Below are 16,313 nucleotides of genomic sequence, written 5' to 3' on the forward strand. Positions count from 1 at the left end.
GCAGGCAAAATGTTGGGTTTCGGCCTGATTAAAGGATACCAAAAATCTTGTTCTTTTCTAAAGGATCATAAAATGTGTTCAAGGTTTGATAGACAATAATGTTACCTTATAGAAAGGAGTTTTCTTTTGAATTAACCAAACCGATGGACATCGTAGTGGCGTTATGACTCTTCATTTGATATCAGTTTCAGGTGACACAGAAAATGGAAAATCACCTATATATTGCTTAACAAAATTATTTTGCTTTAATCTTTCGAAGGACAAAATGTCATTACACTAGTAACAATAAACTTACATTTGTACAGAAAGTACACAGAAACGTATAAAAATTAATTCAAATATTAGTGTAATGTATAAAATACATGTATTTACGTCGATGAACGGTAACGATCTTACATCGTAGATGAAACAGATTCTGATTTTTTTAAAAGTTATTGTTTCATTTAAAAATATCACAGAAACAACTTTTATAGAAAAGCATACAGTCACGCAGTAATCTGATATCATATGTGACTTGTTTAAAAGAAAATACACGGAATTCCCCAAAACTTAAAAATATATCTTCAGTGATATGTATAATGAGTGGTAAGTAAGGGAAATCCTTTAAAACATATGATCACTTATGTTATCTATTTTTAATCAGAAATATGTATATATAAACAAAACGTAACTTTCATAATTCACTATATTAATATAAATCAAAGCAAAGCAAAAGGACAATGAATCTGATCAAATGTGTTATAACTTTGTGTCTTATAATAATAAGCGAGATACATGGTAAGTGTCCATATTTTTACTTTCATTGGATACATACAGAATCAGCTAAATATAAAGAAGGTGTTTTCAATTATGCCGCTCACACTGCTAAAATCGGTACGTTACTTGTCACTTGTTATTGATAAATTAACCTTTCTAGATTACACAAATTTGGTAAAGACAATACATTAAAGAAACAGCATGGACTCCTGACTAATCACGCACTGGGCAGAGTCAACATATATTTCTGGTTGATATATCTACTGGGCTATCTGAATTATGTCTTGTCCATTGTTTTTCATTAGTCTGCAAATACGAGAATATATCTGAGTGAAATCTTTTTAAAACTTAATAGAAGTTTTTACAAAGCTAAGATCAAATGGATATATATTAAAAGAAAATATATTTTGATTGATAAAATATCTTATTATTTCAAAACTTTTCGAAAGTACAATGTAACTGTAATAAACTGCATTGACAAAACATGCTTTTAAGTTGATCTTCTAATATTTTTTTTTGTTGTTGATATAAATGTAACTATATAAAATAACTTTCAATTTTACACAGATGTATGTCTATTCATGCATGTATTACCACAATTGAACTAATTATGTTTTTTTAGAATGTTTAATTATTTAACATTAGCATGAATAGGTGTTACTTTTTTATCGGATTTATTTCATAAAATATATTTTTACATTTTTATGACAGAATAAAAATTTATACTTACGCTTTTTCAAGACTTTGATGATTCATTTGTTTACACTTATTACGTATACATAATGTCTAAGAAATGAGTAAGACATGATAGAAATGAATTTATTTCCCATAAACTTGTAGAATTTGTAAAGATCATGTCTCGCAGTCAAATTTTTACAAATTTTCTTATAAGTCGATTGCCTGGTTAATGTTCTATTGCGACAAAAATAAAAATGAAAAAAACACGTTATAAATTTCATGCGTCCGAAGCGCTTTTCTTGATTTACCATCATCAGGAACGCTCAAAGCCAAATATTTGAAATCCAAGGATGTATAAAAACCGCGCTATATAACAAAACGGACCTAAAAAAAAATACCCAAATCCACTAAAGTCAACTTTGCCTGAGGGAGTTGAAACCATAGTTTTTTTATAATTCTAAAATTTATAAAAAGACAATTTTAGAAAGGTATTTTATAAATCATGTCAATACCGAAGTACTGACTACTGAGCTGATGATACCCTCGGGGACTGATAGTCCAACAGCAGCGGTGTCGACCCAGTGCTGTAAAAAAATGAAAACAAAACGTTATAATTTTCATGCATCCGAAGCACTTTTCTGGATTTACCTTCGGTAAATCAGCAAGTCATATATAATTCTTCTTTTCGAAGGATAAATTATTAAGTTTTACTGAAACCATAAGTTTACAAATTGAACATGAAAAAAGTCATCTGATAAAAGGAAAATCCTGTAAAGAATACTTTGATGTGTGATCGATTGCCATTGTTTAAATGTAGTACAGTGAACCTTAGATATATAAACTAATGTGATCAACCACAACATCAACATTTACTCATTTATGTAAAAGGAATTAAGGATTTCATTTATTGTACAGTTTGATGTTAATACGCGACCTGGATGATGGGATATAAGTTTATCGTTCTAAATAACATAATGGCCTACATGATCCGTAAAACTATGTTTCTTAGAAAAATGTAAAATAGCAAAAATACCGAACTCCGAGGAAAATTCTAAACGGAAAGTCCCTAAGCATGCTTTATTGAAAATAGTTTCTCTCAAGTAAGAAGACCTATATTAAATGACAGTTTAAATATTACAGTATAAGGATGCGGAGAAGTAAATGTCATGCATTTTCATCTGTTGTTTCAATATATTCTCGTGCCTAAAATCCTCGAATATTTAACCAAGAAAATTATAAAACAAGTTTATTACAACAATTGAAGGACCTTATCTTGACAGATAAGTGTCCTTTCCTGTTTAGTTCGTTTGGTTTACAAATTAATCGAAGCAATTTAATATTCATCGGAAATTAAATAGAAATTGCATATACTAATGACAATGTAATAAACGTATCTAATAAAGAGCACTTTCCTTTATTTATTTTATTTTTCAGATGCTTATTCTATTACTGTGCGAATAAATCAAAATATATCCGGATCAATAGATGAAAGTGGTACACAAATAAAATGCTCATTCACAAGGCATAATGTAACCAAAATATTTGCCATCGAGTTGAAAGCTGATAATGACACAGTTGTAACATTCTTACCAGATGATAAACCAAGATTTACATCAAAAGGAAGGTATTTGGAAGGAAGAGTAACACTGATGAATATCAGTAAAGTTTCTACAGAAGCTGTTTTGACATTTGATAATCTTACCTGCATTGATCAAATTAATTACAGTTGTTCCATTGTTTACCTTGACCAAAACAGTAAAACAGAAAGAAGAAATTCAGGGTTCACATCCCTTTTCGTTAAAGGTAACAATCGTATAGGCGTATAAAAGAAAGCTTTCAAAATTATAAAAGAAAGAAAAAAAAAAGAAAATTTAAAACATGAATTACCGAACAAATCATAAAAATACAATAAAGAATCTAAATATACTATTCATATATTCATCAAATTAGACGACCTGAATGAAGGCTATGCTTTCTTAACAATGAACTGGTTCCCTGTATTTCTATATATGAAAACGACAGGCAAACATTAATCATGGCTGATTTATATTACGTTTTAATAGAAAGGAATGTATGAACTAGTATTGCTTTTCTCAAACGGAAAAAAGATACGAAAACTCAATTTTCTTATAAAATGTTTTATTTGTTGAACCCGATTTAAAAAAAAAAGGCATGAAAGATTAATGACTAAGGCATTTTCAGTTGAATAAACAACGTAGATGCGTTTTTGGGTAACCTCAACTAATAACCAATTTTTACCGGTTCATTGTTTCCGTAATTTATTGTATATTTCCTTAACACGGGGATAATTTCTGCGAACTATATAAATCAGTTAATGTTAGAACAAATGTACAGTTTATATCATATGCAGAGCTAAAACAAGCTAATCATTTATAATTTTTTTTACAGTTCCACCTTCCAAACCTAATATCGTAACTATGGTTTATTCATTTGAAGACGATACAACAACACCAATAACGACAGAAAACACGACTTTCCCTCATTTTACTGCGCGACAAAATAGATTAAAAACGACTATTAACCAAATGATTTCGAACAGGCGAACAACGAATGATGAACATTCTAATGTTACCTCCATAATCTTAAAGAAAGGAGATAATATAACATTTCTATGCACTGGAAATGTTGGAAATCCACCAGGAAAATTCATCTGGCAAAAATATAGGCATAGCAAAAATCCAACAAATTACACAAATATCGTAACAACTATCCAGGAGGTATCGGATATGTGCTCCTACAATGGTTCAAGCACCTTGACAATCCAGGTAACTGCTGAGGATAACCAGGCCATCATTCGATGTAAAGTAAATTCACCATTGGCGCAAACAAATATGTATATAGAAACTATACCAATGGAAGTTCAGTGTAAGTATTTGTCTAGTTTTATGACATTACTAATTGAAGATTACAAAAGTAAAATAAGGTTACAAATTGAAAAAAAAAAACAGTTTCTGCGGAGGGATTCAATATATGACAAGCAAGTATTGTACCATTAAGGATGTACTAAGGTGAAATTAAAAAAAAAATCTAGAATTTAGATTGATACTATAAGTCGGAAGAACATTAGTTAAGAAACAAATTAAGCTAAACACATTGATATGTTATGGAACTCCTTTTTGAGATATCTGATTTTTTTTTAAATGACGGAAAAAAGCTAACTCGAACTTTTACCTTAAATTAAGCATTGGAATTATTTGGGTCTCAAATCGTAAGAAAAAAATCTAGAATCTGCTTAAATTTTGGTAATGACCTTTTTAAGAGAAGATATTGAAGTCTTCTATGAAAAGAAAAATGGGTGATATGGGGCAAAATATTTTACCCTGTATCGCAAGAAAAAACCCAAGAAGTCCGAACATCTGACAAAAAATCATAAACCTGACCTAAGTATATCCTTAAATTCTTTCTTTGATTGGTATGATTAAACCCAAAGCTTTACTGTTAAGTGTCCCCTGTTTGGTAATCGTCAGATTTTTTAGGTTTACATAAAACATACACATGTTAAACCTTTCTTCACATTTGATGTTCATAACCATTTCATCTATGAAAACCATATATTGACAGAAATGTATATAACATATAATAATAAGTTCATAAGCACTTACATAATTGCACCAACATCAGCAATTTAATTGAATAATGTCTGGTTCACCAAGAGTGAAGCATTTCGCTATAAGAAAAACATTAGCCAGCTTAGACTTAAAATAATGCATGCATTTTTGATAGAATGGCTTTCCTGCGAACTGTCATTTTGCAGGCTTGTTCTCTTCAACCCTAATTAATGTGTCGGTCAAGTACAAATCGGGGTAAACTCATACGAACTTGCTTTACGCTGCTTTCTGAAAATGCATGAATTATTTGCATAAAGTATTTGGCACGTAATGCTTAGTATTCTTCAATTTGTTTTTTTTAACTTTAACAGCTCCTGATTTGGATACGACAATAGAAACTAGACGAACAACATTAGGTACTACGATAAGCAATAATGTTACAGATTCAAACGAAAAACCAGATTTGATAAGTGGATACATAGGTAATGTTTGGTTTATCATGTTTGTGTGTTAATATTTGTCACGTTAATATAAGAAACGAATGAGAAAATTGTGAAAATTTTCAATTTAAAGTTTAAGTATTATGATATTTTAATGTCCGTGCAAAACGGCTTTTGTCTAGATCTAAGGAGGTATATATTTATTTTGTTTCTTTTCACAGGTATTGGTATTGCTCTTGGTGTTATTCTTTTATCATGTTTATTGATAATTGGAATTTGTTTATACAAACGAAAGAAAAAAACGTAAGTTCAAACTTAATTTGTTAAAAGTTCACAAAATTTGAACTGATAGTTGTCAAAAATAAAACACAATCGATTCACAAGAGAAACAACTGGGATGAGTACCATTAAATAATTTATTAACAAGTTTAAATAATTTTGTGACTCAAATCACGTAGAAGGCTCTTGAACTAAAAAGATGAAAATGGATGATAAAATGCTTATTTGCCTTAGGTTTGATTTGTTTTACGCTTTACAGTACCATTCCCCATGCTCAATTAAAAGTTCGATCACATCGTTTCATTCAACAGCTAGGCCACTTTTTACAACTATTGGAATTAAAGATACAAACTGTCTGTTTTAGGTTATGAAAGAACAAAATCGATTCAATCAACAAATAAATCGAAGATCATATTATCAAAATGCTCGAAATTTTTATCGACTATAAATATTTCGAGTTTGGTGGACTGATATTTCAACTGACTATCGGTACACTAATAGTCACTTGTTGTGGATACGACTGGCCGACTTGTTTACGAACTCATATGTAGCAGACTTATACAAAACCTTCTCAAAGACAAAAAGAAAAACATCTTGTAAAGTTCTCTAATTTTACTTTCAAGTGAATGCTTACATCCCATATATCATGCTGATCTTGGTATAATGAATACTAGAAAAACTAGATTGTCAGCCTTTTATCTTGATTTTTTTATTGATATTGATACAAATGGATGACGTCAAAATTAGAAGCTTTGACAAACGTGACGAATTTATAGCTTGACAATTGTCAACTGTCAATTTCCCAGGAGCAACCTTCTCTCTGCCCTATTTTATGATGTTTACATGTCTCAATTAAGACGCCACGATCATACATGTTTATACAATATGTACATCATTAACATGGGGTATATCTACTGCATACTCACAAACTATACTAACAAAGTTATCTGGATCTAATTAAATCTACCCAATTTTACGGTTCCATCATGAACTGCCTGACCTATAAGGTGTGTCTGTGTCTCACTTTACTAACGACATGTGTTCGCAATATAATATCTTTAATAATAGTTGTCCGAAATGTATTTTTACGGACTGTGTACTTTTGTAACAATTTTACGGAGTGTGGATTTGCATAGTTGACTTACCCTGTAAAGCCAACCGGTTTGGCGCATTTGGGGGTGCATGCTATTCCCTCAGTTTATGTTTGTAACTGTATTTGCATCTTCTTAAGTAATTATAAAGATATGAATATCAGAAAAATACTTATGCCTAAATTTAAGTAAATTAATATGAGTTTAGTTTTCTTTCAGGAAAAGGAGTCGATATCATGTCGTTAAAGAAAAATCTAATCCTAGCCAGTTAAATCAAACAGTCCAATTAAAACAAATGTCTTCGACAGACAGTTATGAAAAAATTCCGTTGAAAAATGATACTGGAAAAGAGACAGTTGACATTGATGACATTAAAAAGCAGAACATGGTATACATAGGAACACAGGAAAAAGATGATAAAAATAAATTTTCCACGTATGTATTAGAAACATGTTTTTAAAGACGAATCATGACATCGTCTATAAGTAACCACATTTGACGGAGGCAATCTCCCAATACCTAATTACACAATGAATGGCACAATCATGCTGAAGATACTTGGGCCACTAGGATATAAGGAATTTGCAATTGATAAAGGCTATATTGTAGTTGTGAAATAAAAAATGTGGGTATAGTTACTTAGACTATACGTCAATCGATACTGTATCAATGTTGCAGGTCAAACCCCTAAGATATAATCAATGATCGTATTTATAATGGCGCTGAAATTTATTGTCTATTATGTACAAATCCGATTCAAGGCTGAACTTTGGTTGTACAGCACTGTCCCTAATGTGGATGTCATATTTGGTACCTGACGTTACGGTTTTAGAAATTAACCAAACACTCTGTCAATATATGTGTTAGTATATCATTATATGCTTTCATGTCCTGTATCTAATAACAGCAATTGTCTATTCCAGCTCTAGATCAATTTTGAATAATTAACATGGATTATCAACGTTTTTTAAATCTCATCAAATTTTCAGAAGAATAAAAGCATTGCTAGTTTACTAAATGTTAAGCTCGATGAATTTGATAACAAATGTGTATATTAAAAAATACAATAAATATTGGTACATTCAAGACTCGTCACACAATAATGAGCAGATGGTGGTATTGGCCTAACTATTAAAACGATGTATCTGCCGATCTAACTACCTGCTCTTTATGAACAAAACGTAATCAGGGTTCAGCATTAGAATACGATAACCATCGCTATCGGAACTGTGGATAAGTCCGTTGATTATTTTAGTATGATGTTCAGGTAATAGTTGAATGTATAAGTATGTTTGCTTGATTGTACCTTGAATAACAGTAAAAATAACAAATTTCTACGTCTATTTAGGTTTCGCAGAAATTCTCCTTCACAACATGCAGTATATGCCCAAGTGAATGAAGCAGGAAAAACACAATATTTAAACAATACGCAGACCCAAACAATTTCTATTCAAAAGGGAGAGCAATCTCAAGATTCACCAAAAGGCATTAACGACCAGTCTGCAGAGAGAATAAGCAAACAGAATCACAGTGATATAGCTCAGAATGTCAACAAAGAAACAATCGATTCGTAGATAATTTTATATTTTGACATCTCAATCTTTTATGAGAACAGATGATCGATGCAGAGGGTCTGTGAGATAATGGTCCACAATATTGCTTTAAAAGCCAGATGAACTACTTTAATTCGGCGCCGATATCATCAAGTTGTCTCGACAGACTTTGAACACACCCTACATATTGAAATGTAACTATATTGTGAAAATGTGTATATAGGTGTTGTCATAATTTTGTAAAGTGTAAAGTTCTTATTGTTTTCTTAAAATTACCACTGGTTCATTTATCAGAGTAAGTTGAGTTTCATCTTTATTCGTTTAAAAAATAGTATGATGTTGTAATTTGCTTTGGTATGAATTTGGTTAGATCTTTCAGTGACACCTTCCTACTACTAAATTAAATATCAAATGGACAATCGATAAGATGTGTCTGTGTCTAAACTTACAAGCGATTTACTTATGGTTTTAGACGGTAAAATACCAGAATAGCCATGTGATCTGATAATTTACCGATTTTGCCTGATTTCTGATTGTAACAATTTGTCTGTATGTACATTGGCTTTCCATGTCGACTCACCTCGTATTGCTCCTTTTTCGGGGTTATGCGATTCTCTTAGGTTTTTTTTAATTTGTATCAATAAATAAATTGTATCACTTTATGGATTTAGGAGATTTGAACATACATTTGTAAACTACTGCTGCTTCAACATGTTTAAAAGGAATTGTAATTTTGTGTGAAAAAATGTATCACATTTATTGAAATCAGCGTGTTGATCAGGCATACAGCTGACAATGTTATTTCGGAAATCATCATTTAAAATTTAAACGGACGAAAATCAACTGTATATAAAAATTACGATGTTCAGATGATTTGGGACATTTTTGTTATTTCTATAACTTTTTACAATAATGATTATCGTCGAAGTGTTTCTTCTTAAGACACTTTGTGAATACTTTGTCTCAATCCATATCATTTCCGGAAAATATCAAATTTTATACATAATCATGTGAAGATTTTAAGGCACGTTACGCATGTAAGAAATGATAATTACAAGTGGGAAATATGACTTTAGTCATAGTGCGCCGATAAGAAGTGTCCTAGTATTAAATAGCATAGTCGCATGCTTTGACAAACAATAATCTCTATGTAGATGATAAAGTCAACTATTTACATGTACAGAGTGTATTATATCTTTAACAATAGCGTTTTGGCAAATTTACATTATTTTTGTCATAATTGTAACTAGTTCATGAACACAAAGACGTGTGCAATTGAAGACATTGTTACCAATAAACCTAATAAGCAAATATGAATCAAATGAACGGAGATATGGCTAGTCGTTTTTTTTTTTAACTTTTAGTAAGATATCAAAATTTTTGCCCGCAATCTCCTTCTATCCTATTTACTAAAAGTTAAAAAAACGACTAGCCATATCTCCGTTCGTTTGATTCATATTTGCTTATTAGGTTTATTGGTAACAAATACTTATGCCTAAAAGTGGGTAATTTGACATTTATCATTTTTTAAGGGTGATTGCATGTTTAAGTCATGTTATCTGTTTGTGTTCATATATTTTTTTAAAACATACTCAGGTTTTATAGATAAAACTTACCTTTCTGTGTTTAATTGTGATTACGATGGTGGTCATATTATGTTATTAACAGAAAACATATTTTTATGCTGCTCGATTTTTCAGTACTCCAGCAAGACGCGACATAATCGGGTTTTTTTTAAGCGCTTCGGACACAATGAGTTATAAAGCTTCAGTTAGATTATCCAAATCAAACGTTTCAAGTATTTATATCACATCGTATTCTATCAATTCATTAAATGAATTCAGATAGTCAGCATATGTCATTTAAATGTGTGTTGCAACAGGAGTAATACATGCATACGTTTCATATCATACAAGTTATAACTGTTGAATTTATTAAGCAATCTAAAGTTTAGGCATCTAGCGTGGCATACATGTATGTCATCTTCACTAAAATTGATACCATACGATTATATTGATATGTTCAATTAATATTGCTATGTCAACCGTTTCACTTTGCTTAAAATAACGGTTTCCAGAATGTAACTATTTTAGTGTGTCTTGTCGGACTTATTTTGAATCAAAATGTTTATAAAAATTGACAGATTCAAACATTGCAAATAACACTTATAGGGAAATTCGATAAATGTGGAAAAGTCATTTTAGATAAGAATATTGTTTTTTATTGGACAAGATATATAAGATAAATAAAATTCGTGAAGAACTGCATTACTATATGGTATTTGTTTAATCTTCATGCCATTCCTGCCCTTTAATGTCGGATACATAAGGAAATCCGTAAAATAGAAAATTGTAAGAGTAGATATAGTTATAGCCAAATACATCTGATAGCTTATGATTATTTTTGACCATAAGAACACACGAAGAATACACAGACAAAATTCTAAACGGCCATTTCTTTGACTACTGAAATATAAGATAAGACTAGTGGAATGATGTGTAATTTTTATCTGCAATATCTTTGTTAACGATAGATTATAAACTCTAGAGACTAAAAAAATTGAGAATAAAACTTTACATTTTTTTATCTTGTTTCTCGTTCCTTTTTGCATAGTAAGGGAAATAATATATATTTAAATTATATGAAATACCCAGAAAAAAATATGTAAAACATAACAAAGTAAAAGCGCGTATTTCGTTTGATTGCAATCGCAATAAATAAAGACCTTTCAATTTCCAAATTTTATTTGGTATCAAAATTGTGTTGAACGTTTTGAAATTTTACACTGAATAAGAGAAGGTGTACACCTAAACTCAATCCCTTACATGTTAACACAAGTAATGTTTAAATTAATTGTGACGTGTTTCAACAATTATCTATAAGTGCTAGTATTTACTTTTTCCTGTCTACTTTATCATTTAAATATCCATGTTCATAGGGCTTTGTGCATCATCCATCGCAAATAGTTAATTTAAAAATACTCAATAATCATATGAAAGCTGTTTGACAATTCCCTTCAATAAAAACGTGTGATGACTCGTGATTAACTCCTTTTACAAGTTAGTTATGTAACATTACAAATGAATGAAAATGTATATGATTTCGTTTTATCAAAAGCATTGAATGTTTATCGATTTTTTTTTCATTTTTTTGGATACTATGTAATGTTCAAAGTTAGTATTATGTTTAACATGTATCAGTTGTGCGTGTTTATAGAAGAAAATTGTAGAAATATATCGAGTGTATTTAACAGTTATTCTTAAATCTTTTATCCGAAAGAAATTTCAAGGGTGAAGTAACACAACTCACTCTTTAATATTTATGACGTCTTAAATTATCAGATTTTGACAATTGTCTTTAACTAGTGAGTTCAATTTAATATAACACAGGGCTTTTTAACAATTGTAACTTATACTAGAAATAGTTATGTTCTGATGTGACAGCTAAGGTAATTTGACCTTTTCTTTTTCTTTTTCTGAGTTTCATATGAGCTCTGTTGCTTTCAACACTTACACTAGCTCTCTAAATACTAAGATGACCACTTGCAAAAAAGTTGGGTCACACTTGACATATCTTTTCGGTTGAAAACTCTTGATTAATGATTAATCTAGTAAGCCTGTCTGTGAAGCCAAGTCTATAAAATAAAACATATGATTTTGTGCATGTGCAATACATAATTATACTTCCTATTAATATACAGCAGATGATATAGATCGAACGCACAAATATGTCAGTAATCCAAAGAATGAGACATATTCTTAACTTTTAAACGGTCTGTGGATTCTTTAACTTTTTCGTCTAAAGTATAATCGAATCAAGGAGTATTTGGTATATGTCATCTACGTACTAATCTAACCTATTTTCATATAGTTTTATTTATTTTCCATTCACAAAAAAATAGGAAAAATGCATTGCATTGACATCAATGAGTGATATTATACTTAATGTAAACGAAACAAAAGCCTAGTTAATGCAATTTTGTTGCCAAAAACTAGTGCTAAAAGGTGTGAGCAATCGAGTGGTCCTACGTATGCATCTCTTTGAAAGCCCCTTACTGAAAAGGTTATAAAACGTAATGCTGTTTCTCCTGTCACTTGGTACTAACACTTTCATTCTGTATAGTGTTGGTAATTAGTCATACACATACACTGTAGTTTAGTTTCTGTTTATTCATCTATTTGCGTGTGTACCAATTTTCATGGATTGAAAAAAAAATATTGTAGTTTCGTAGATATTGGATATCGTGGTAACATGTATGTCAAAGTCTGCATACATGTCTAAAGAACGTTCGTACTTCGTTGATAATTTTAGTTCGTGGTTCATATATACCCACAAATTCCGAACAAAATTGGTATCCCATGAATAATAAAGAATTCACAGTAGTTAACATGTTATGTATTACTCTCCTAGCTTAAAAATTTATTGGAACAATCATACCAATTACAAAAAAAGAACAATACATTGTCATTCCCACTAGCAAAAATATAACCCTGCAATATGTTTATCTAAGGAATACACAGACGTTTGCTATAACCTAAACAATGCTAAAAGCCCTGTTGTAAGGAGTACCTGAGTTCTACCCCGATTGTTGATGAGGTTCGTGTTGCTCATTCTTTAATTTTCCATGTAGTGTTTTGTGGACTATTGTTTGTCGTTTCGTCGTTTTCCGTTTTTTTTTGTTGTTATAACAATGTCAGTTTCGCTGTGGCTTATTAATTTTAAATTCCCCCTTGGTATCTTCCGCCTATTTTTTAAAAACATTTTTGGGTATTTTTCTATTCACAAATTCAATTCTCAAGTTGAAATATTAGTCATAATGTACTACATACGGGTACAAATTTACGTTTGGCGTATTTTTTAGCTCTTCAACCTCTGTATTAAGCTTTTCAATTTCAATCAAATATTTTGACCGCGAGAATCACTGAAATTGTCGACTGCGCATCAGATGCAGTAACAATGCTTTTGTTAATCGTGTTGATGTTAATAACTTTTTTTCTAAAATGATAAATTTTATATTTCATAAATCTAAGGTTGTAAATACAAAAAGAAAGTTCATCCAAGGTGATTTACCGTTACTCCGTTTTATGAATACAAGCATGTTCATATACCCCATTAAGACATTATGAATTGATTGATTATTGGTTGCTCATTGTCTAGTATCAACATATAAACAGTACATGTAATTCAAATACTCTGAAAAAGGACATGTATGATTCTTTGAAAAACAAACACTTAAAATATTCATGCGTCCGAAGCGCTTATCCTCATTTACATTCATCAGGAACTCTCAAAGCCAAATGTTTGAAATCCAAGGATGTATAAAACACGAAACATTTGAAGAACTATATCATGTATATGAAGAAAAAGAACTTAAAAGAAAGGTTTGTTTTAAATCAGTCATCACAGAAGTACTGCCTACTGAGCTGATAACACTCTGTATAAAACAAAAACAATACTTTAAAAATTTCATGCGTCCGAAGCTTTTTCTGAATATATAACTTCCATGACTTATTACGTGATAATTATGTATGTAACTTTATATTTGATAAATATTTGTTGGATCTATAAATAGGCTTTACATATATGATTAATGGCGATTGATGAAAATCCACGAGACCTTGTGATCATGTATGTATTTCATATGAAAGTAAAATCACAAAAATACTGAACTCCGAGGAAAATTCAAAAAGGAAAGTCCCCAATCAAATGGCAAAATCAAAAGTTCAAACACATCAAACGAATGTATATATTTGTAATTTATAAAAATAGAAACACATTACATTTTATATTCAGCCATTGTTAAATACTGCCGATCTATAAATAATGAAAATGCATTGCTTACTGATTTTATCAAGTCTCAACACTAATCATTTGTTAGTGGTTCATGTGGTTAGTAAAGAAAATATACAAAATTGTCGGACCATCAAGTGAAAATGTCATTGTAACTTCGGGATTATCATCAGTAATTATAGCATTACGGTATCTGCTATTATTGTTTGTAATGTCAAATAATTAGAATTAAAACATTCAGATTTTTTCTTTTGATTTTTTTTTCAATTACACAATTTATTTTCCTATTGATATCTTTAAAAGTAAAGTTTATGTATTGGTCAATTCTTATTACATTCTTATTACATTCATTTTAATGAATTAATGTCAGTCGATTTGACAGTAACCCATCAACACAATTTACCTTTAAGACATTAAGGCGTATTTTTGTAGTATAATCAAATTTATTCATTGTCGTTTGACTTAAATAGAAAACAAATCAATGGCCATTATCAGTGTAATAATATATTTCCGTATTTGTTGGTCCTAAACAATTATACAAAAATTCAAAAAATATAATTATATCTATCTAATTTAAGCGACGAATAATGAAAATCCTGGCAACCTTTAGAACACTTTTTCATTTTTAAACATTGTTTCAATTATATATTAGATAATGTTAAAAAAACCAACTATTAATATTTCATCTGTACGCTATCATTGTTCACGTCGGCTTAATAAAATCAAAGATAATGGTTCTCACACAACATGTTATGACTCTATATCAGATTATAGTTGTCAGGGTGTATGGTAAATGACTACATATTTGTTATTGGTATACAGGTATCAAAATCTACAAAGATACACAGAACATAAAAAAAAAACAATTGCAAATTATGGGACATGTTGTATAAATCTTATATAATACAGTTTACTTTCTACTTTTGTAGTTGTATACCCCATTGCGGTTCAGATAAAAACAAATGAATTTGAAGTAGTAGAAAAAAATGTTCATACACAATTAAAATGTTCATACACGAAGGGAAACGCAATTAAGATTTTCGCAGTTGAAATAACAACTGATGACGAGACGATTGCAACATTCGTACCATATGATATACCAAGACTAACAACAAAATGACATCATTTTGCTGAAAGAGTGACATTGATGAATATAACTGAAGATTCGTCAGAAGATGTTATGATATTTGACAATCTTAGTTGTATTGATGAAAAGAACTACAGCTGTTAGGTTATTTACCTGGACATGAATAGTAAAACAGAAATAAATAATTCAGGACTTCTAAGCTTTGTTATTAAAGGTAAATTTTTAAATAAGTGCGAGAGGAAAGTAAACTGTTAAATTGGTAAACGTATGGTAATTAAATCAATGCTTAATGAAAGTAAGAACAATAAAATAAAAACAAAAAAATAAAATAAAATATCGTTTGATTCTTAGCAAACAAATATGATACCTAAATACCTAACATTTTATTGCTCGATGAGCGACCCCCACCTCCTTTATAAAAATCCTATCTTATATGAATGATTTTGTTATGAACTTATACAGATACCGGGATTACAATTTTGTTCCCCAGACGCACGTTGTGCCAGGCAATGGGTAAAACGCGAGAAAGAAGATGTAGATACTCTTTCCGAATGGATTAAGGCTGTGAGGTCGTTGATACAAATCAGAATTCAGAAACTGAATGGGTCTATTGATACCTATGCTACATCAATCTTTAAAGAACCAAATGTTGCAAAACACTTGTCTTACCCCAATGAGAAATATGTTGTTGTCCCCGCAACATCGTTTTTGTGTGTAAATCACATTACATAAACTGCTTGATAAATGAATTAGGTATTGACATTTCACTTGGGAACTAGATACTACCACGACACTTACTGTAGAGGAAATCCTGGATACTCATAGGTCTGATCTATGTTCCTTTGGCGTTTCAATCAAAGATGAAGAACTGGATCTTCCATCACTGTATTGGATACCTAAACTACATAAGTGTCCTTCCAAACAACGGTATATTGCTGAATCTTCCAAGTGCTCTACGAAACCTCTTTCTAAATTATTAACATCAATTTTATCATCAATCAAAGCCGGGCTTCAAAGTTACTGTGTAACTACATATTCTAAAGGGGGCGTGAATCAGCTATGGATACTAA

The 16,313-nt window shown here is 30.4% G+C and overlaps 1 protein-coding gene across 1 annotated transcript; it reads left to right on the forward strand.

Annotated features, from left to right (window-relative positions):
• Window positions 1–329: 329 nt before the first annotated feature.
• Window positions 330–11,616, forward strand: LOC127706997 (uncharacterized). The gene is made up of 7 exons (XM_052211760.1): window positions 330–777; window positions 2,869–3,237; window positions 3,844–4,320; window positions 5,375–5,485; window positions 5,665–5,746; window positions 7,033–7,248; window positions 8,162–11,616. The coding sequence occupies exons 1-7, from the start codon at window positions 720–722 to the stop codon at window positions 8,385–8,387; spliced, it is 1,539 nt and encodes a 512-aa protein (XP_052067720.1). The 5' UTR covers window positions 330–719; the 3' UTR covers window positions 8,388–11,616.
• The last annotated feature ends 4,697 nt before the right edge of the window (window positions 11,617–16,313 follow it).

This window comes from Mytilus californianus, unplaced genomic scaffold (assembly GCF_021869535.1).
Source record: "Mytilus californianus isolate M0D057914Y unplaced genomic scaffold, xbMytCali1.0.p SCAF_6, whole genome shotgun sequence".
NCBI classification, from domain to species: Eukaryota; Metazoa; Mollusca; class Bivalvia; order Mytilida; family Mytilidae; genus Mytilus; species Mytilus californianus.